The sequence below is a fragment of the Carassius gibelio genome, chromosome A23 (genome assembly GCF_023724105.1).
Source record: "Carassius gibelio isolate Cgi1373 ecotype wild population from Czech Republic chromosome A23, carGib1.2-hapl.c, whole genome shotgun sequence".
In the NCBI taxonomy this organism is placed as follows: domain Eukaryota; kingdom Metazoa; phylum Chordata; class Actinopteri; order Cypriniformes; family Cyprinidae; genus Carassius; species Carassius gibelio.
Window position 1 is genome coordinate 13,582,736 of NC_068393.1, and position 21,504 is coordinate 13,604,239.

General features: G+C 38.0%; 2 protein-coding genes across 4 annotated transcripts in view; one reads left to right on the top strand and one right to left on the bottom strand.

Annotated features, from left to right (window-relative positions):
* The first annotated feature begins 3,383 nt into the window (after positions 1-3,383).
* On the top strand, positions 3,384-11,749 carry LOC127945187 (short-chain dehydrogenase/reductase 3). The gene is made up of 6 exons (XM_052541803.1): positions 3,384-3,738; positions 6,277-6,420; positions 7,144-7,263; positions 7,854-8,092; positions 8,871-8,996; positions 9,152-11,749. The coding sequence occupies exons 1-6, from the start codon at positions 3,550-3,552 to the stop codon at positions 9,234-9,236; spliced, it is 903 nt and encodes a 300-aa protein (XP_052397763.1). The 5' UTR covers positions 3,384-3,549; the 3' UTR covers positions 9,237-11,749.
* Positions 11,750-11,983: 234 nt separating this feature from the next.
* Positions 11,984-21,504, bottom strand: part of vps13d (vacuolar protein sorting 13 homolog D) — a 43,927-nt gene continuing 34,406 nt past the window's right edge. For all 3 annotated transcript variants that reach the window (XM_052541800.1, XM_052541802.1, XM_052541799.1), the window contains 5 exons: positions 21,179-21,311; positions 20,859-21,051; positions 16,836-16,967; positions 15,926-16,166; positions 11,984-13,445 (listed from right to left, as the gene is read on the bottom strand). In XM_052541800.1, the coding sequence (XP_052397760.1) occupies positions 13,314-13,445; positions 15,926-16,166; positions 16,836-16,967; positions 20,859-21,051; positions 21,179-21,311 (831 nt within the window). In that variant the 3' untranslated portion in view covers positions 11,984-13,313. The remainder of the gene's footprint in view (positions 13,446-15,925; positions 16,167-16,835; positions 16,968-20,858; positions 21,052-21,178; positions 21,312-21,504) is intronic.

Genomic DNA, 21,504 nt, shown 5'->3' on the forward strand with positions numbered 1-21,504 from the left:
TATTATCAGTGTTGGAAACAGTTGTGCTGCCCAAACATTTTGTCTACACTACAGTTATATTTATTTATTATTTATTTATTTATTTTATTTGGGGGGTGGGGGGGGGTTGGCTAATAGCAAGAATGCATAAAATTGAAAACCAGTGGTAGAGAAGACTTTTGTAATTTTACAAAAGATTACCTTTTTTTCAATGTTTTGAACTTTGTGTTTTATAAAATAATAATGAAGAAAAAATTCAACTTTCCAGAAATGCTAAGTTTTCTTCCCCATCATTTCTAATATGGGGTGCGCTTCCCTAAAACCAACTTTGTTCACAAAGTTCCTTCGTTACCAATAGAGTTCAGTGGAACTAAGGACCGTAGTAAGCTAACTGCAGATGTGATTTACATCATGTATGTCATGAGCAGATGTACACTTTGATCTTAGCGGCAATAATGCGATATAAATGCACTGATTTGTGATAATGAGCAATGTTTCCCGATCAGCAAATCAGTATATGAAAAAGATCATGTGACACTGAAGACTGGAGTAAAGTTACTGAAAAATTCAGCTTTGCCTCATAATTATTTCAATAAATATGTTTAAGTATATTCAAAAAAAAGAGTATGAAAACTGTTATTTCTTTTTTTTTTTTTTTTTTTACAATTTAAATTTTTTTTTTAATCAAATTAATCTAGCCTTGGTGAGTAGAAGAGACTTCTCTTGAAAACCATAAAGAAAAGATTCCAGATTTTTGACTGGTTGTGAACATACATGAGCAACATTAACAAGATGATCCTCCCTTTCAGCTCAGAGAAGGATGTTGACAGTGCAGGTCCAAGATGAAGAAGAGGAGGAAGAACACGTTTAACAATTTTCTCATAAGCTTGCCATGTGTTATAATAAAAACAATGAACATGACTACAATAATATGCTAAATGTTATTAAAAGATTCCAGTTTGCAAGAAGTCTGAGTGTCTGACTCTACACTAGAGGAACTCTTTTCTGAAGAAGATCAGGTGCTGAGAAGAAGCCTTGTTCTACAGCAAAACACTGCATCAAGCCTCCTGTCCTTCCCTCAGAAGAACCTGTCTTCTGCTGCTGGGGTAAGAAACACCCTCTTTCTCTTCTCTATCAGCTGTCCAGCACCTAACTCTGCCTCCTCAGCACTGTCTGAAAGAGTCTTCTCCACAGTCAGTAATCACAGATCACAGATTCTTCTGAGAAAGTCGATATGCTCATTTTCTTAAAAAACTTTGTTTTTTCGGGTGGGACAAATAATACAGGAGAGATGCTAGAAATCTCTATATTGTTCATTTTTCATAACTTTACGCTTTATGAATGTTTTTCTTCTGAGAAGCTCAAAAATTATGGTTCTTTGGTAATTGCTTTATTGTTTAGTTTTATCCTCTGATAGTGAGCACAGAGCCCTGATCATGACATGCAAGAAAAAGAAAGAAATCATGTCCATGATTTACCTCTATGTACTAAAACGTGCACGATTACTTTTACATTTCATTGATTTGCTAAATCGTATGCACAATTTACTAATTCGTTATCTTGATGTATAAATAGTGTACACGTTTTAGCAAATCGAGGGAATGAAATAGAAAATCGTGCGCGTGAATTAGCCTAAATTTTTTTCTGCATGTCGTGTAATTAAAGCACATCACCACCAGGAACCTCTTATAGGACGCTCACAGTTTTACTTTGTGCAGTATCTCTGTGCAGTATCTGCTGAATTGTTTCATATCTATTTATCATGTATTTTTTGTTGCACTAAATTATGTTGTATCAATAAGTTTACTGATAATTATTTTTAATTTTCACTAATAACGTCATTAACCATCTTCCCATCTTTAAGACAAAAATTTTCTATTGTTTATATTGTGTAATCTATGAATTGATGCGTTTAGTTTTCTGTGCTCATAACTTAGTAACATTTTGCATGGTTAAAGAACAGGTGCGATGTTCAAAATGTTTTGGCTTCGTATTTGTACAAAGTAGTGCTGAATAAATATTGATTTGTGAATGATTGCAGCGTGTTTTTGTCTATTTTATATTAGAATGTAATGTTTTTGTATTTGTTTGCATTGCATGTATGTAATTAATGTATTAACTATGAATCCCCTATAATTAGATTACAATTAGATTTCATAAGGTTTATTTTTTGCACCAGAGATGGATTGAGTATATTAGTTCTTTATGTATTTCAAGGTAATGGTGAGGTGAAAATATGAATTACCAATATGATCCTGTAATGTCACGTCCTCATAACGTGCCAGTTTGGTCGTCAGGACATACTCATCACGTTCCAGCGACGTTCCACTATAACGTCGCCACGACGGATATGGGAATCACAAAGTTACGTCACTGGAACGTTATGTGGTACGTCGCTGAGACCAATATGGTATTTTATAGGAACGTCCTCATAACGTGACAGTTTGGTCGTTGGGACGTACTCATCACGTTCCAGCGACGTTCCACTATAACGTCGCCACGACGGATATGGGAATCACAAAGTTACGTCACTGGAACGTTATATGGTACGTCGCTGCGACCAATATGGTACTTTTTAGTAACGTTCTCATAACGTGCCAATTTGGTCGCTGGGACGTACTCCTCACGTTCCAGCGACGTTCCACTATAACGTCGCCACGACGGATATGAGAATCACAAAGTTACGTCGCTGGAACGTTATTTGGGATGTCGCTGCAACGAATATGGTCTGGTCCAGTTACGTCGTCACAACGTAACTGTGTTAGCTGGGTGGTGATCCGAAAACCTATGCAACTGGTTCTTGACTCGTCAGTCTGTTGTTCGTTATCTGGCTCGTTATCTGATGGGGTCAAAGGTAAAAGTGTTCAATTTATGCTCAAAGTGAAATTATATTGAAGTCGTTCTACATTTGTACAAAATACCACTGGTATTACTATCTACATTTGTACAAAATACCACTGGTATTAATAGACCACACTTATGAGTTACTGACCACAGCAAAATATATATGTCTAAAATATCATCTTTTAAAAGAAAAAAAGGTACTTTCACTGATCTCCATTACTTTTCAATGTGGTAGCCTAACATTTAAAAACGATAGATGAACATCCATGAACAAACATTCTATTGAAAAGACAAGCTCCACGAACGATGTAAAAATTATATTTGAGTGTGGTTTTTTAGAACATCATAAAGGTCACTGGACGTTTGTTCATAACACTGAGAGAACCATGTCAGAACTGAGAATGTTCCCTGTTAGCTGTGGAACTGGATATTTATTGATAAAATATGAATAAATGTTTCACTAATTATCTCTCAATCACTCAATGTCTAAGACACTTGCAAGAGTCCCGTCCCGCCTCCTGCGTCACGAGTGCGTGTTGTGTGTGTGTGTGTATGTGTGTGTGTGAGAGAGAAAGAGAGAGAGACTCACATGTGACAGTTCTTCACTCGTAGATAGGTAAGACACTTGGCACGCTGATGGACCTGCTTTGTTAGACCTGCTGGCACTTTAAGGGACTTACTTCCTACAGACCAGGAGAGCAGGACGCATTTCCAGTTACCCAGAGAATGAAGGTGCTGGGATGCGCGTTGCTTTTCCCTCTCCAGATCTTCTTATGCTCACTGAGGGCGATCGTGCGCTTGTTTACGCGGCAGAAGCGCAGAGATCTGGGCACTGATGTGGTCCTCATCACCGGAGGAGGAAGAGGAATCGGCCGTCACCTGGCTATAGAGTTCGCCAAGCAAGGAGCAAGAAAGGTAAGGCTGCCTTAGTGTTTTTATTCGCTGTAATGATATTCTTTAAGATGTTATCTCCTCACATGCTCTTAGTAATTCAAAAAGTGCTGTCTATTTCAGTCTTTACCTGCTTACTTCAAAGGAATTTAGACAAGGAGTCTCGAGCAACGCAACTTTTAATTTGGCGCCACTTACAAGTTTGGCTAAACGTAGCTTTCTACAATTTTTTTTTTTTAACACAACACTAACGTTCTGTTTTATTTTTCTGATATTTAGAAATTTGATAAAAATTAAACGTATAGTATAGGGCTACTTATATCATATCAATGTAACCCTGTAGCGTCGTGTCGTGTTTTGGTTCCCTCCTCTCCTACTTGCTCCTAAACTGCTCAGCTGATTACATTGATTAAATAAGATATAAAAAACTGACAGCACTCCTACAATACTCGCACAAAAGTCATAAAGCAAAAAAGATAAATAAAAAAGGAATTAGCTCAGATTAATGTGCCTGTAAGAAAGTTGTACGACATTTTTCTGTTATATAATTGATCGTTTGTTTATTATTTCAGCATTACTGACGACCAAACAGAACTAGATGTATTCACACTGCAGTAAACACTCCTTTTAGGGCTATCTAAATCCATGTTGAAATGGTCGAGTTTGGTCTGATGGGGCACAGTCAAAAGAGTGACCTGTTGCTGCCCTCATCGGAGTCTGAGATCTGTTTCATATTCCTCCTGCACACAAACACAGGTGTTTCCTAAGCCTTTATGTCTTTACAAATGCCCAACAATGGGCTGCTGACAGGCAAGGCTGTTTTGTTGAACTCAAATCATGTGTGACTCTTTAACCTTCCAGGGTAGTTCATTCTTCCCTGAGGAAAAAAAAACAAACAAAAAAACATCCAGGATAAATCATTACAAATCATCTTTTTTATTATGAGTATTGTTAATGAATATAAAACGGATTTAAACTTTTTTTGTTAATGCTCGGTAACACTAAAGCACAAGCTTCAGGTGTCTGGAATAGCTGCTCTACTTTAACAGCGTGCGTGTGTGAGGGAGTGAATGTGTATGTGCTGCGTTTATGTGTGTGAATGTGTGCTCAACATGTGTAGGTGTGTGAATGGATCCGTTGCAAGGGGGTGTAGTAGGCAGAGAAGCACCTTGCAGATTGATTACCACAGCCAAGTTCACGGGCAGGTCAGCCAGCTTTTGCAGAGCAGGGCTGATGATGTCATGTGTGTTATTTTGTGGGCTGTTCACGGCTGAATCCCAGAAGAACAGAATCAAACGAAAAGCAAGTGCATCCAAGGCTGTGTATGAAAGTCAAGTAGACACAAGTTAGGCCACTTAAATATTGATCAAATATTGATTACATAAACTACAAAGCATGAGGTATAAAGGTGGGAAGGTAAAGGTGAATAGAGGCTGGCAATCCCATACTCCTAGCTGGGCTTTGGCCCCATGCCTGATCCCTCTGGGACAGCACTAATGAAGGGGCGTAAGGCTGCCCCTGCCCATGTCTCCCCATGTTTCTTTGTAGCTTGAACTTTTAATGATAATGGGACATTGTTTGTGACATTGGTGATCAGGCAGTATGTATTTTTGTTTTTCAAACCACTTGTCCTATGTAGGGTTACCAGGAGCTTATATATATATATATATATATATATATATATATATATATATATATATATATATATATATATATATATAATATACAATACTGTAATACAATTGAAATGTGCAGAAATATTTAATTTTACAGTGAGAATAAGTGGGGAATGTTCGGTCACAAAAAAAAACAACAACATTGGTGTGACCCGGACATGTTCTTGACAGGTTTTGTGAGATTTCCAGGGCTAATGCTCCCCCCTGAGAAGCCTTGAATACTGAAGGGTTCCTCAGAAGGTCAGAACATGTGACTGTTTTATGTTTTTATGTTTGTTTATGAGGTGGATTGAGTTTGACAGGATGGGGAGGGGATTGACTCATCCATGTGTTCATTACCTCTTTCTTGACCATGCAGGGTGATGGATCTAATAGCCAGAGAGTTATCCAACCTACACAGTCTGATCCTGTCCTCTGTCACTCTCACTAGCTCTCACTAAACCCCACGTACAATGATAAGAACTCCACCTGTACATCAGTGTGTAACAATCATGTATAATACATCACAGAGTTGGATTATCTCATAATGTTAAAATTCCTCCTGAACATTCCCGTACGTGATGTTCTGAGATGATGCTAACCCTGAATCAACAAACAGAACTTACAACTATTGCTACAAGTGTGAATGCATCATATAATCACTGCTGTTAATAATGTTCATTGTCTGGCTCACTATTTCTTGTATTAATTTTTCTGAAAAATCCTGTCATATGCGCACAAACAACTGACAGTCACCATTTATAAGCTACTACTAAATATTGTAGAAAGGTAATATTCTGTAAAGTTGCTTTGTAATGATTTGTATCATAAAAAGAGCTATAATAAACTTGAATTGAATTGAATGTTCTGCATTTACGTTACACCAATCATGACTTTCCTTTCACAGGTGGTTTTGTGGGGCCGCACAGAGAAATGTTTAAAAGAGACATGTGAGGAGATCTGTGTGACCGGAACAGAGTGCCATTACTTTGTGTGCGACGTGGGCAACAGAGAGGAGGTGTACCAGCAAGCCAAAGTGCTCAGGGAAAAGGTATAATTACACTCTGCATGCTTTGTCTCAAGAGATCTCAAAAGATATTGTAGTCAAAAGGACTTCATAGAGAGTGACCCTGTCTCAGACAGCTAGTCTTGTGGCTTTTGCTTGGGTATATCCATCCACGTCATTTTGGCTTTCAGATGGGTGCTCTCTAGCACCCACATTGTGTCTACTAGGGTCTAGGCTAGGGATTTTCAAGTCTTTAAATGCTGAAGACTCCCATATATATGGACACCTGTTCATGTTGTTTTCTAAAAAAAATTATTATTATTTATATTATTTTATATTATATTTTTTATATTTATTTACATTATATTGCTACTATTTTTATTTTATTTTTACATTATTTAATATATTTTTCTCTGCTCTGATATCAGTTTGGAATTATTTTTTTCTTAATTGAAACAAATATTATTCACATATTTTATTTTTTAATTTTTTTAATGATTTTGCTATATTTTTCTTTGCTTAAGTATTCTATTGTGGTACCATTTTGTCTCATAAATTAAACATCGCATATTTTTATTTCACAATTTATATTATAAAAACATTTAAAATTATATTATATTTGTATATCATTATTATTACTTTGGTATATATTACTGTATATTTTCTTTTCTTAATAATAATCAAATGTAATAAAATTAATTAAAATTGTACTTATCCACACAGTCAAGTTTACTCTTAATGGATGCAATGTGGTCTGGTCTCGTGCAGGTCGGGGATGTCACCATTCTTGTCAATAATGCAGCTGTTGTCCATGGAAAAAGTCTGATGGACAGCGATGACGACGCACTTCTGAAAACCCAGCACATAAACACATTTGGACAGTTCTGGGTAAGACACTAATCAATATCTTAACTTACTCACTGTGCGCATGACTGTCCATTTATTATAGCACAGCCTTACTACAGTAACCGTGCATTGAACCTAACATGAACTCTAGATACTCCTTTGTGTTTTAAAAACATTTTTCAGTTACTTAATGTTAAGTCACTTGGCAAGCTGTAATACTCGGAAGTGTTCCTCAGCATTTAAGCATGTTTTTGCCAAGAGTGAAACTTACACCACATTCCTTGCATAGAACATTCAGAGACAACAATGCAAAAGGGATAATCAAACAAAAGTGAACGGTCCTAAAATAACTAGTGGAATAGTTCAAGTTAAACATTTAGAAGAAATCGGACTACTCGGAAGATCTATTTATATAGAGTTTTGCAGAGGTGCAATCTGAATTGAAATCAAACACTGAATGTGGGCTCATATTTCTGCTGGGCCAGTCAAATATGTTCACCAAAGGTAGTCCCGAGAATACTAGATAATTAACACATTCTCGAAGTTCTGAAGCTTTCATTGTTATTGTTAGATTTCCCAGAAGATGGTTGAGGGAACAGAACAATGTGTATTTGTGTCTGTCTCCCTCACAGACCACGAAAGCATTTCTGCCTCGCATGCTGGAGCTCTGCAATGGCCACGTGGTATGCATCAACTCCATTCTCTCCCTCTCCTCCATCCCTGGAGCCATCGACTACTGTACGTCCAAGGCCTCGTCTTATGCCTTCATGGAAAGCCTGACGCTAGGCCTGCTAGACTGTCCAGGAGTGGGCTGCACCACGGTGCTTCCCTTCCATACAGACACAGAGATGTTCCAGGGCATGAAAGTTAGGTAATGAGCTGCTGGTGCTGATAAACATAAAGGGCCTTTCGCACCATTTTAGTTCCAGAACTAAATGTACAGTACTAAAGTATTGTGACGATTTTGCGTGAACTATTTCCTAGTACCATTTAAAGGGTTGCATTTGCACCGACTGTGTGTACTAGGACATGACGTAAGCAGGTCGAGAGCGATGTCATTTGTTCGCGACGTTCAACAACGTTAACAAAGAATAACAACAGGAGGATGGAGGACGCTGTGATCGGAGCTGTGTTTTTGTTGTGTCTCGCGGGTTTCACAATAATGGACATGGTATGTCGACATAAACGTAAAGCGATTGAAAGAACTGAAAGGAGGACTAAGAATCTCCACTGACAACTGGCAGTGCTACATTTGTTGCAAGTGCCTGCACTTCAGCGTCCGTATATTTATCGCGGTTCATTATACTTGCGAAATTATTTGACAGTGTTTACAGTATGTTTAAGTATGTGTTTTAAATCATGGTGGGTGAGGGCGTTTTTGAACGCGTCCGGCCAATCAATGTATACTTATGTCACGGGAATTACCAGTTGTGCTGATTAGACCCTTCTCCAGAGAAGGAGCTAATTTGATTCTCGAAAAAGACAGTCCGGTAATAAAATCGCACCAAGTTCCTGCGGTGTGAAAACGCCCACAAGTGGGTAGTTCCACAGTTGGTTCTGGTACTATGAAAAGGTTCCTGTGGTGCCAAAGGCCCTAATGTTGGAATTAAAGTGAGAAATTCCATCATACAGTGAATTCATCTTTTTAGGTTCCCTAAGCTGTTTCCTCCTCTGAATCCTGAGATGGTGGCCGAACGCACTGTGGAAGCTGTAAGGACCAACACTGCTTTCGTTGTCCTGCCATGGACCATGCACTTTCTTGTCATTCTTAAGAGGTGAGACTATCACTGCTGAAGGAATCCGAGCAGAATATAAGTTTGTCATATAAACAACATATTATAATTCATCATTGTTTTCATAAATGTTTATTCATTATTTTATATATTACATTATTCAACTGGCTGCACATAACTTCTTGATTTCTTCGCAGCCTTTTGCCCCAGTCTGCCCTGGAAGAGATCCATAAGTTTTCAGGAAGCTACACCTGCATGAACACATTCAAAGGCCGGACTTAATCTCAGAAACAGCTTGACTTTGAAAAATCCTCAAAACCAATTTTTCATGCAAAGCAAGCACTGCATCCAGGAACATCAATCTGTTGCTTTGTGGACCAAAAAAAAAAAAAGACTGAAAGGGTCAGTGGGAACAGCGTGTTAAGATGGCTTGTTTTCCCAGGAAGGGGTTTTACGTGGTTGCCCTATACTGGACTGCACACAGGCATGGCCTGTTCCTTTGATATCGTGATAGCAAGGAGCACAGACTGTTAGAGTTAACAAAGAAATGGTTCTTAGAACGCTCTGAGGTTTTAATCAGGGCATGTTTGCTCTTGTAAGGTGTGACTTGGGATTTTTATAGATTTTTACTGATTTTTTCACAAAAACAAAAGTTAAAGTCTTCAACCACATACGGCAAATGCATATATATTTTTTCAAATATTTATATTTTTATAGTTGCTGATATAGATTGTAAAATATATTGACATAAACATAAAATTTTTGTTATTTTCTCAATTATCCCATTTTTAAGACCATTTTTTTTATATATTTCAATTTAAATGTATTAATACTGTCCAAAATTTACTCAAAATTTATTTTAAGAGTGGAAGTGTATGTTCTTTCTCCTTAAATTATATTTTATAATATATTTAGATTTAAACTAAATGCATTTTGAATTTGAAAATCATTACGGTTTACCACATATATTTGAAAAATATTTTGGCCACAAAAAAATGTATATTTTTTGCCATATGGGACTTTTTAAAAGTAATTCCAGCATGTCTATCTTCATATTACTGTCAACTTCAAGTAAATAGTATTTGATCTTAAAAAGAAACCCTGGTGAGTGTTATTTTGTGGGTGTTCATGTTGGTTTGAAAACAGGGAAGTGTTGGTCCCTGGCAGTGTGCTTGTTCTGTCTCTGCCAAAACTCAGGCATTTCATGGTCAGCATTCCACCGCTGCAGGCCAGCCAATCGTGAGCTCATTGTACACTAGGCAGGGTTGTCATAACACTAACTCTGCTTAACAGGAAAGCACACTGGAGAGGGGTCAGCCACTGGACGGCTAATAGACGAATCTAAAACTTTTCATTTTATTCAGCTTTGTCAATCCCACCAGATGAACGGCTGATGTTCAGTGTCGATACAGCTGCATCCCACCAAACAAATGGGTAGGTAATACAGTGCCTGTTGACAACTTTCTACTACACTTCAATTTGCCAAATTGGATGCAAGATCTAAGACTGTGTAACCTCATAAAATCAAATCTACAGGCAGATGTTTCAACGTCTCTCCCTCAAATTCTTTCCATGCGGTGCATCCTTGCTGCAGTATTAGAAGACTTATCAAAGTACACCGGGGACTGAAACTGACATACAACAGGCACGAAGCAGCTATTGCAATTGTGTGATTACCAATTCACATCACATTCTTCATTCTACACTTAACTGTTATTTTGTGGCTGAGAGGAAAAGTTACTTTCTGGTAAACTATATGAAATAAATAATGTACGCTGTGGGGGCTGGGGGAATAATCACCAGAAAAGCTGTATAACACAAATGCCAAAAAGTGAAGAATGAGTCTTGGCATGTCTAACGGTAATGATGGACACTGTTGAGAGTGGGATCAGGACATGAAACTGTGTCATGGAGTGCATATGTGTTGGAGAAGTCAGCTCAAATCTCAGCGGGTGAGTTCAGAGCAAGGTTAGCCAAATAGTAGATAAATCTGAGTAAGTTGTTGGACAGACCGCTCACCCTGTGATGAACCCTTTGCCCAGGAAAAAGAACTGCTTAATGTGCCCCAGCACAGGTGAAAAAAAAAAAAAAAATCTCATCCCTATTACAACAGATAACTTCAGTCATGTTGAACATATGCCGTTAGTTTCACAGGTTCGTGTGGAAGATCATATTTGATCCAGATTTGTCAGACTGGTCTGTGTTACCGCATATTGTACTTGTTTATTTAAAACCCATGTGTTTCTTATGACAGCATATCATTAAGCAAAGCACGCTTAAGTCTGATAAGTGCACAAATGCTAAATTTTTAACACTAGAATTGTTTTCGTTAGGTTTCGGCAGCGCAGGGTTGTGTGGTCACTGCACATCCATCTTTAACTAATGAGTGTGTCGCCCTGAAGAGAGACCCTTGATCTGACGTCAGTCAAGAAGAAGAATTTAGACAAGTACTGCGTTCGACATCACATTCATCGGCGAGTAGTATAGCCTGTATGAATTCATAGTATTCAAAAAAACACTAGGTAAAAAGTACCCAGGTGACCTGCCTGCTTTCTGAAGTGGACATACAATGGACACTTTACTATCCCATGAGACCACAGGAGAGGATATATGAATATAAGCACAGACGAAAGAATACTCCATGCATGTGACTGTAACAACATGGCTGATGTAGTAGGCCTATGTCCAAATATCAGATGTTTTTCCCCAACAGTTCCCCAAACGTTCACTTAAGACATAACAGAGCACTGGGATCGCTAGATGAGGGTTTAATGAACTCATTTATGAAAATCTCAAATTCGATTAAAATCGTCATTTTTCACTTTTTTTGTGTGCGCAATCAAGACTCATTTTGCCAGCACGGGTCACATATTTATTTTCTGATACACAAAGCAGCAGCACTGGATAAAACACATGTTAAAAGGTAAAAAAAAATATATATATAAAGCGCAGCCTATATATCATATCAATAAAGAATAAGACCCCCCCCCCCCACGTCACACAAAAAAGAAAAAAAATACAATTACAAATAGTGTTAAACCATTACTTTTATTTTGCTTTATACATTTGCATATTAAAACAAATTTACACACTATATTTACTTGTTGTGCAGCTATAGAGGAAACCAGCTTTTTAGGGTTGTATTCAACATATCAATATTTAAATAACAGACAATTTATTCATATTATCCTAAATTACCACCGACCAGTGTTTTCAGAGGCACTGTGACATAAGTTAAAAATCTACTTCAGTCTACTTTTATTTGATAGAACAGTATACGAACAGTTAAGATAAGTGAGGAAGGTAACGTCTGATCTTTGGAAGCAACTTGTACCCACTTAATGAATCTTAATGAATTACTTGATACTGTTCAATTTAAAACTGAGTAAAATAAGCGTTTGAGATAAATACAATCAATTAGCGTTTCTTTGTGATGTGAAAATAAAAGATGACAAAACTTCATATCGATTACATGACACAGAGAGAGCACATAACAGGCAGTGAATCATAATGTTATGTGCTACATTATATCATTATTTTATGTTGAAATATGTTAAACGGGTTTCATATCTTATGCTTGAACTTGTAAAAGATGAAGAAACATGAAATTGTTCATTCTTATTTTTCACTACCTTCCTTAAACTGGACATAGAAAAGACAAGAAAAGAAGAGACTGGGAGAAGAAAAACATCACATTGTTTTTGCGGGTGGACTGCATGTGGAGAGGTGAAAAATGCAGTGAGAATGTTTACAACACTTATTCTCTGTATTGTGTGTTTGTGTTAATGTTGGCTCACCGGGGAATGGTGAGAGCAGCTTAAGTTTCCTACATTTCTATCAGTGCAATTCAATCATTCAATCAACCTCCAATCACTCAGATATTCAGAGCAAAATTAACTTTCTTTTAAAGGCAGTTCTGTACAGCAATCCAAAAATTAATTTCATAGCATATTCTTATTTTCAACATTATATATACATGGCAGATAGTCCTACTGGTGTGTGCCTATATATGTACATAGAGAATCTATACACAAACATATACAGTGACAGAATAGCCGTGTACATCTAGCAGCAAACACCAGTTATTTTACCGGCTGTAAATCAAACTAAATTAATTATACTTGTACGGTTTGCAAAGAACTTAAAATGCTTGCATATATAGAAGTTAACTCTGTGCTTGCCGGATCTTACAGCAATCTTTCTAGACTAGTTTGCATCACTGTGAGCATGTCCCATACACTGGCTTAAGTGTGTGATCACGCACTGCTGATTTATTACTGTCCTTCCAAAGAAACAGAAAAAAGAAGTAGCTGTTGAATAATGAGCGAGAAACACCTTCTACCCTGCGGTTCAGTGTAGTTAAGAGTCTAATAATAAGATATCCTCATTCTCGCTGGGAGGCAGCATGAGCTGCTGTTCATAGTAAAGGCTCTTGGCATAATTGATTTCTTGTGAAATCTTGGTGGCAAGGCTCTCACTTTTCACGTGGACCTATGGAGAAACAAAAAATGACATTTAAAGTTGGACATTTGGAATAAGGATGCACAGATACCATTTTTCCAGAACAGATCCGATACCGATTTGATCGCAGCACTGATTTTTCTTAAATCAAGTAAAACTTCTATACCTCTTTGTGTTAAACACAATCTACTAAATACAGAACTTCATTATTAAGAAAAATAACAAATGAAAAAAACTATAACATCATAATCTGTGACAAAAATACTATTATAAACTAGGTTAGAAGATAATTTAGCAGTAATGGTTATTCTAGAAAAAAACTCATGAGTGCACAATAATTTGATAAAATCTAAACATTTAGTGAAAAAGCATTATTTAGTGGGGGACCAATATAAGTGAATGAGTGTAGGACTAAATCTGGTAAAATGTTAAACACTGCTCTTTGTATTGTAAAATACATTCATCAAGAACAAGTAAATATATTTATTTATACGTATATACTATAGAATTAAAAGACATTTATTTTAAATGTATACCACAGTAATGAGGCAGCAACATATAATAAATAGCACAGAATAAGAAAGGCTATTAATAATCTTTCATCGTGCAAAAGTGTTGTGATCTAACAGACACCCGTTAGAAAGTAACATGATTTAGAAACAGCACTAAATTCTAGCTAGATAAAGTCCTTTTATGCATCTTGGAGAGAGTTTTGTCATCTGAACTGTCGTAGCCGAACACGATACGCAGTTTGAAGGCTGAATTGAGAACGACTGACAGCTGCAGCGGAGAGAAAGAGTTTATGTGAACTGGAATTTAACGACTTTAATATTCATCTGTACTTCACATTGAACTATGGAACGGCTTCAAACATTTGGGATATAGTGCACGAAAACTTTATTTATGGTTCTTATGGTGCTTTATTTGTGCCTTTCGTAGGGCTTAGAGAGGTCATATTTAAATGTTTTCTTTCTCTTTGGAGTGTTACAAGCTCTATAAAGTTGCAAACACTAAAGTCTCAAATCCAAAGAGCTATCCTTTATAAAAGTTAAGAGTCAACCACACCCCCCTAAAATGGCTCATTCTACCACGCGCCCACACGTCTACATCATGATGTGGGAAGATTTGCAAAACTCCGCCCAAATGTTCACACAAAGAAAGGCGGCGTAACTTTTATTCTCGCTGTAGTATTGTTGTTGTTGAGACGCTGTGTGTTTCATTGTGAAAGCAAAACTACTTTTTTTGGTCTTCAAAAAGACGATGCTATTCACTTCGTCATGCCTAGAGCTGATCCGTGCTGGTCACTGAGGAAATACATCAACTTTGCACTGTGGATCACCGAATTGGCTTTCACCGTGGGCGAAGTGGAGTCCAGCCTGGAGTGGTCACATGTGGTTGATGCAAGCTCCTGAGTCGAATCTGCCGGCCGCGGCATTCTCAATCCCGCCGCTACTCACTCAAGCCAACCGTGCTTTGTTGTGAAAGTGAAACTACTTTGTTTGGCCTTCCAAATTGTTAATCGACAGATTGTTAGAATATCGGAATCTTTGAAGTTCTTTGTCATAAATACAGTTTACAAAAGATCACGAGGGATCAATCGGTTTCCCATCTGCTGTAAAATTTATGTTAAATCTTTTTAATGTTCTTTAATGTTATCCTTTTTAGGCTTTATAAAATTATTTATTTATTTTTATAAAGTATCGAATCAGGCACCGTTTAGGCACCGGTCCCGTTTTAAAAGTATCGAAATGGCACAGGTATCGAATAAAACCCAATCGATACCAACCCTAAGTATAAGTCATTATAATCAGTAATTATATCCCCCCTGGATGCAACAAATGCTTTGTTTGTAAAGGTTTTTTTTTTATTATTATTGGTTTTGTCTGGTATTATGTATTTTCAAAATACAGTAATGGTATATCATAATCATTGCTGGAAATTCAATCTCCAAACACAAGTATTGTACCATTTAGTAATGTCTACTAAAATTCTAGTGACATTAGTATTAAAAAAAAAAAAAGGTAACACTTTAGAATAAGGTTCCATTAGTTAATGTTAGTTCATGTATTAATTAACATCAACAAACAATGAATAATACATTTATTACTGTATTTATTCATCTTCGTTAATGTTAGTTAATGAAAATACAGTTATTCATTGTTAGTTCATGGTAATTCACAGTGCATTAACTAATGTTAACAAGCACAACTTTTGATTTAAATAATGCATTAGTAAATGTTGAAATTAACATGAACTAAGACTTATAAATGCTGTAGAAGGATTGTTCTTGCTTAGTTCATGTTAACAAAAGTAGTTAACTAACATTAACTAATGGAACCTTATTCTAAAGTGTTACCAAAAAAAATTATATATATATATATATATATATATATATATATATATATATATATATATATATATATATATATATATATATATATATATATGGTCTATAAGTCTATAAGACCATGGTCATTTAAGTCTATATATATCTATTAGTCGTCTCTTACCATAGGTTTCTGGTGTGATGGACCTGGAATGGCCACTCCACTACTGGTGCTTTCTGCTTTCTTGGTAAGCTGTACATATACTTTCCCATGGTCCTTGGACACCAGACAATGATAGAGATCATCATATTTGACCTCTAAAAAGATCGCTTCACGATCCACAAATTCTCCAGGCTTGAGGAAATATACCACTTTGGAGGAGATCAGCACACAGTATGTGTCTATGGGCTCCACTGCGATGAAACTACAGAAGAAAAAAGGCATATGATCGTTACATCATCGCTTTACAAAGAACAGAAATGGTGTTATACCCTGGCAAAATCTGGCTTAATTCAATTTATATTACATAATTGCAAAGCAGATGTGCTATGATTCAATTCAGTCCAAATTCGCTCATGGATTCCGATCAAATCTGTAATAATTATGAACTATGCAATAAATGAAAAAGGATTAAGTTAAGCATGCTAATCAGCGCATAGACCATGTTCAGAGAATTGAAGATTAGTACATCAAATTAAACAGGCAACATTAAGGCAGTTCCAGTGTGTGAGAGGGGAGAAAGGATGAGAGTGTGAAGGCTGCAGCCAAGAAGACTAAAGACCCGTGAGGCACCTCTGAGGAGAGAGGTCATGTGGGCCAACAGGGGGGCTGCTGTTCTGGATGGATTGGCCTCTTTGGTGATAAATGTATTTTCTATCTCACTTTGAACACAGAAATGAGCCCTGATGCTTCCAGCCAAAGACTAAAGACAATGTGCCTACAGTTGAGGTTTCTTGAACTGGTAGAACCATCCAGAAAATGTGCTTCAAATTATTTGCTTTTTTTCCCCTTTAAATCCTACATTCAATAACAAAGAAAAGATTGGAAGAGTTTTACAGAACAACTTATCATTACCATCAAAGACGATACTCACTATTCAGAGTGGATGTTGTCCGTTAAGTGAAAGAGCTGTTCTTGTCCATCTGCTTGTAGGGAAGAGAAGCGAGGCAGCAGCCCCTGAGGGCCCTTACAGCAGCGTGGCTTCCTTACTCGCTGCACACTCAGCCTAAAACACGCACACAAAACACATAAGGATCATTACTCACAAAACCAACAGCCTTAAGAGGGTTCAAAGTAGGGGAATCCAAATTGGAATAAAGCACCTTTTTACTGGAAAGACTGGACCTTTTTTCTCTTTCCCCCCATTTCCCGTTAAAAAGTACAACGGAGGCTCTTGAAATAACACCTGTTGTGGCACAGTCCAAGAAACCCACATACTCGGACTCCTGCTATGCCTAAGGTGATATCCTGCCAACATATCATATTCAACTGTTTCACATTCAAGCACACGGTGTTGGTTATAGGTGTGCAGTTCAATCTATGGTCAATGGCATGATAGCTCCAAAGTTCTGGTGGGAATAGCCAGCAGCCTGCAGTGCCACTGCCAATGCAAAGCTTGGGTCTTGCTTCTCCTGCAAACAACCCCTCTCTTCTTTTGGGCTGCCACTGGTGGGCCAAGTGGAATTCCTACATCTGGCTTGAATCTGGGCCAGCAGGCATTTGATTAGAGCTGATGGTTTCCAGTTGATTCACAAAGACGGCAGTGTACTGCATTTCTCTGTTCGGTTTAAACTGAAGCATGGGTGAATGCAGCTGTCTCTGTTTATCAAGAACTCAGAATGCAAGGCACGGGGAAGAAAGGATAACCAAGGATGGACAAACTTGAAGTCTCGAAGTGGGTCACATTTGCAACCTCTTTTGCATTTCACATCAAGCCTTTAATACTGAAAACAAATACTAAGAGACTCATTGAACTTGCTATCAACTCTGCTGATGTCATGCAATGAAAAACTGCAGCACCTTGGAAGATTTTTAGCATTAGCAACTAAATCAATATTCCGAAGCCACTGGTTACTTCATTATGACATATTAAGTATAATGTGGTGTCGTTTTTCCTTAGAAAAGCCAGAACTTCCACATGGACTTGGCTCACTTTTTAACAGCAAGCCACGGTTCTTAATCATAACCGTAAGTCATGAGATCTGGCCCTGTACATGTCAGGACTGTAACAGACCCACAGAGACTCTTAACCTCTCTTTCTCTCTCTCTTCAGCCGCTCCCACCACTCTGGAGGCGATCAAGCACAATGCCCTGCAACTGATTGTGGGATTGGAACAATAGGGTTCAACTCTAGGTCAGGCACAGGGCTTGGAGCCCAGCCAGTCAACCGTCAATGGGTGCAAACAAACAGCTCTTAATTCTTGCTCCTTTCCGAGAATGATCATGAGCAACATGGGTTGAGGGCAGGCGTGATGTAGAAGGCTGCTGAATGTAGGTGTTTAACATGTTTAACACAAAAAGCATGCCTGCTGGAATACAGGCAAATTTGGCCACCATCTCTGGCATCCCAAAGAAAGGTCTGTCACATGCACTTATAATCAAGCTATAGCAGGTTTATGCATAGTTTAGTTCCTTGTTTCCTTTGTCTGCTCAAGGACAAATGATAGATTTTTTTTTAATGCATGTTGCATGTCACTGCTGCTTGTTGGAGCAAGTGCACAATGGCAAGGACAACTGCAGTCTGATTAAAGCATTGTTACCAAAGTCTGCTCTTGGAGGATCACAATCCTACAGTAATGAATGTCTTCAAGATTACTTAGAAATTTCCAGACAAGTGTGTTTTGGCAGGTTGGAGCTAAACTCTGTAGGACATTGGCTATCCTGGATCAGATTAAAATGTGTACGTGCTGGATGAAACAGAGTTATAATAACATAATTGAGGTCTGTTAGCTTCACTAGGCAAAAATCTGACTGAAATGTACACACTTGACTTGTGGCGAGATTTCACATTTTCTCATCTGGTACGTTTCAGGCTTGGCTGACTAATATTGCTTATCTTGCTGATCTTATCTTAGGTTTACTGGGTCAATGGTGGGTCAACTGTGTAATCGGTTTGTATTAAGTATGCTGCTTTCAAAAAAAGTTAGAATTAGCAGGTACAGTAAGATTATCAGAAATGCATGTTCCTCTGTTTACAATGGCAAGAAAAAAACATAGTAGTATTAATTTCTTTGTATCGATTAAATGCCACAGAAGAAGTACTGTCATCTTTTACAAAGGAGGAATTTGAGGTTTGCCTAAATTTACTGAAGGCAGAAAAGTCCTCCTTGATGTCTTTGCCAAAGGTGACATTCAAATGCACATCAAGAGGCAAACCACATGAGGGACTTTCTCTAGTAAAGCTTGGGGTAATAGAAAATTTGTGCATTTTCAAACTGAACTGACAGCTGAAGGTGGGGAACATGGTGCTTATCCCCTACTGATGCTCCAGGTCAACCCGCCAGCACTTCTTTGCCTTTGTTTTGAGATTGTAATTGAGCTGCCTCTGGAAGCCTGCCTGTATTGCATAGTGCAGTTGGGAATGGTGTATGTTATGTGTGTGTGGGGGAGCCTGCTGAGTTCACTAGCAGGGCAGGAAAGCAAAAAGAATTGTGTGGACACTTCCACTGTTCCTGACCTTGCTTCAGTCTGCTTCTCATTAACATGTTTATTTCCTGTTTGTGATCTTAGAGTGTATGTATAATACATATTCCTGACCAGCAGGAGACAAACACTTCATAATCTACAGTACAGTGACATTAGTGGCATTGTTTGCAAGAAAACATGCAAAATGTGGGAAATATCATGAACGTTTCAGATGGGAAGGGAAGAAAGCTCAGCCAGGAATCACTGAGGCCAGTTACTGATGTATAGAAATTGATACTTCAAGACAGAGTGCATGTGAAGACTTGGTGCAGAGTTCTACCTGTGAATGTGTTTGTGAGAACATGTAATAGCTGGGTCAGACTGTGTCTGCTGAGACCCACGAATCCTGCATTTTCTGTGAACTCTGGCTGAACTCTTGGCCGCACTGTGGCAGGCACGCTCCGAATGCCTCTCCCTTAAACTCCCCAATCTCTTCACTGCACAGTTCACCAGCAGCAGGTCTCTTTTCCACACACACACACGGCCTCTCTCCATTGAAGGGGAATGGTGAGAGAACCGGAAACTCATTCCTCCTCCAGTTGGAGCAGTAGAACCACAAACAATACACGCTTCACATATACATAGACAAATGAAGAACAAATGGCTTTACATACCAAACTGCCTGTGTAGTATGACTAGCTTTTAGGCCCCTCATAAAAACTCGGGTAGAGGTGCTAGCGTTAGAGTATGAATTAAATGTGAGACCCTTAAGGCTGCTCTTAAAACATTAGGCAAGTTCTTCAAAACAATTTTGGACTGTGCTTTGGATCATCATGTGTTCATTAGTGTAGAGCTTGTATTGCCACAAGCTAAACTCATCAAACGACAAGCAGGATGTACGGGCACATCAACAGAGCGGTCACAAAGGCTCTGCAAAGTTGTAAGAGCTATAAACATTGAAACACAGATACCCCATTTCCTATGAAATGGTGAATGTTCTTGTGCCAAAGCCAATGCTCAACTAGATGATTTAAACCACCAATGTCCAGCTGAAAAATGATGAACTGAATGCATCACTACAAACATGCTGCATTATGGTCTTTTAAAAAAAAAAAATTGATGCAATCACAAGCTGCATGTGATGCAATGTTCATAAGATAAAACAAATAAAATGCATATAAAATAAATTCGAACAAAACTTTAACAATTTAAACATTGAAAATGAAGTGACTGGAGAAGCTGTGCAATGTGACATTAATGCATAATTTCCAACGTCTTATTTCGCATCAATCATGCCAGAGTGATTTGCTGCTTTTGTTTTAAATTTTTTCTGTTTTGCGGTTTTGTATTCCAGCTTGGCCACTGGTTCTGGCACCCTATTGCTGGAAAAGGCCCATGCAGAAGGCAATGAAAAAGGCATTCATTAAATATTTCTGTCATCCTCTTCCATAATAGAAAAAATAACCTGAATACATAGTCGATCAGAAAATACCTGTTGCTTAGGCTGGCCATGTCTCGGACAGTTTGTGCTGTTTCTGAGGCAAAATCCAGTGCTCCTGCCACAGGTTTTGTCACTGTGCCGACCAATCCCTTCCCTAGACCAGAGAAAAATCCACTGACACCTCCCTCAGTCTTCACTCCCTCCACTGTTGAGGTTATCACACTGGTCAGACCGCCAATGATTCCTACACAGCATTGATTCCATTTTGAGGGTGAAACAGCAAGTTAAGTTCATTTGATATGAGCAGACAATTCATGGAACAATGAAGTACCTGAACATTAGGCATTTAAAATGCAAATATTCTGACCTACCATGAGCAAGACCATGAATCCCTGCCACTAGGTGCTCTCCACTAGTTGCTCCATGATAGCGAATGCACTCTCTTTCAGTCTGATGGCGATTGTCCATTGTCTTGCCCAATCCATCTGATAAGGTACCTGCAAACTGAACAGCAACAAAAGAAAGAATACTAGCTTATATCTTCTACAATGAACATTTATCTTATTGTACAGAAAAAAAATGACTGCCATTTAAATGAATAATGAAATCCCAATATAAAGATAAGGCATATAAAACAAGGGCTAGTTTTAGTGGTGCGTTTCACACGTCAGTAATTGTCGGGCTCACGTTGGCAGCA

Bases quoted from the DNA above. Each gene is read 5' to 3' on its own strand.
- LOC127945187 (XM_052541803.1), top strand. From the start codon at position 3,550: ATGAAGGTGCTGGGATGCGCGTTGCTTTTCCCTCTCCAGATCTTCTTA. The intron at 3,739-6,276 runs GTAAGGCTGCCT...TTCCTTTCACAG, and splicing joins CCAAGCAAGGAGCAAGAAAG to GTGGTTTTGTGGGGCCGCAC. The intron at 6,421-7,143 runs GTATAATTACAC...GGTCTCGTGCAG, and splicing joins CCAAAGTGCTCAGGGAAAAG to GTCGGGGATGTCACCATTCT.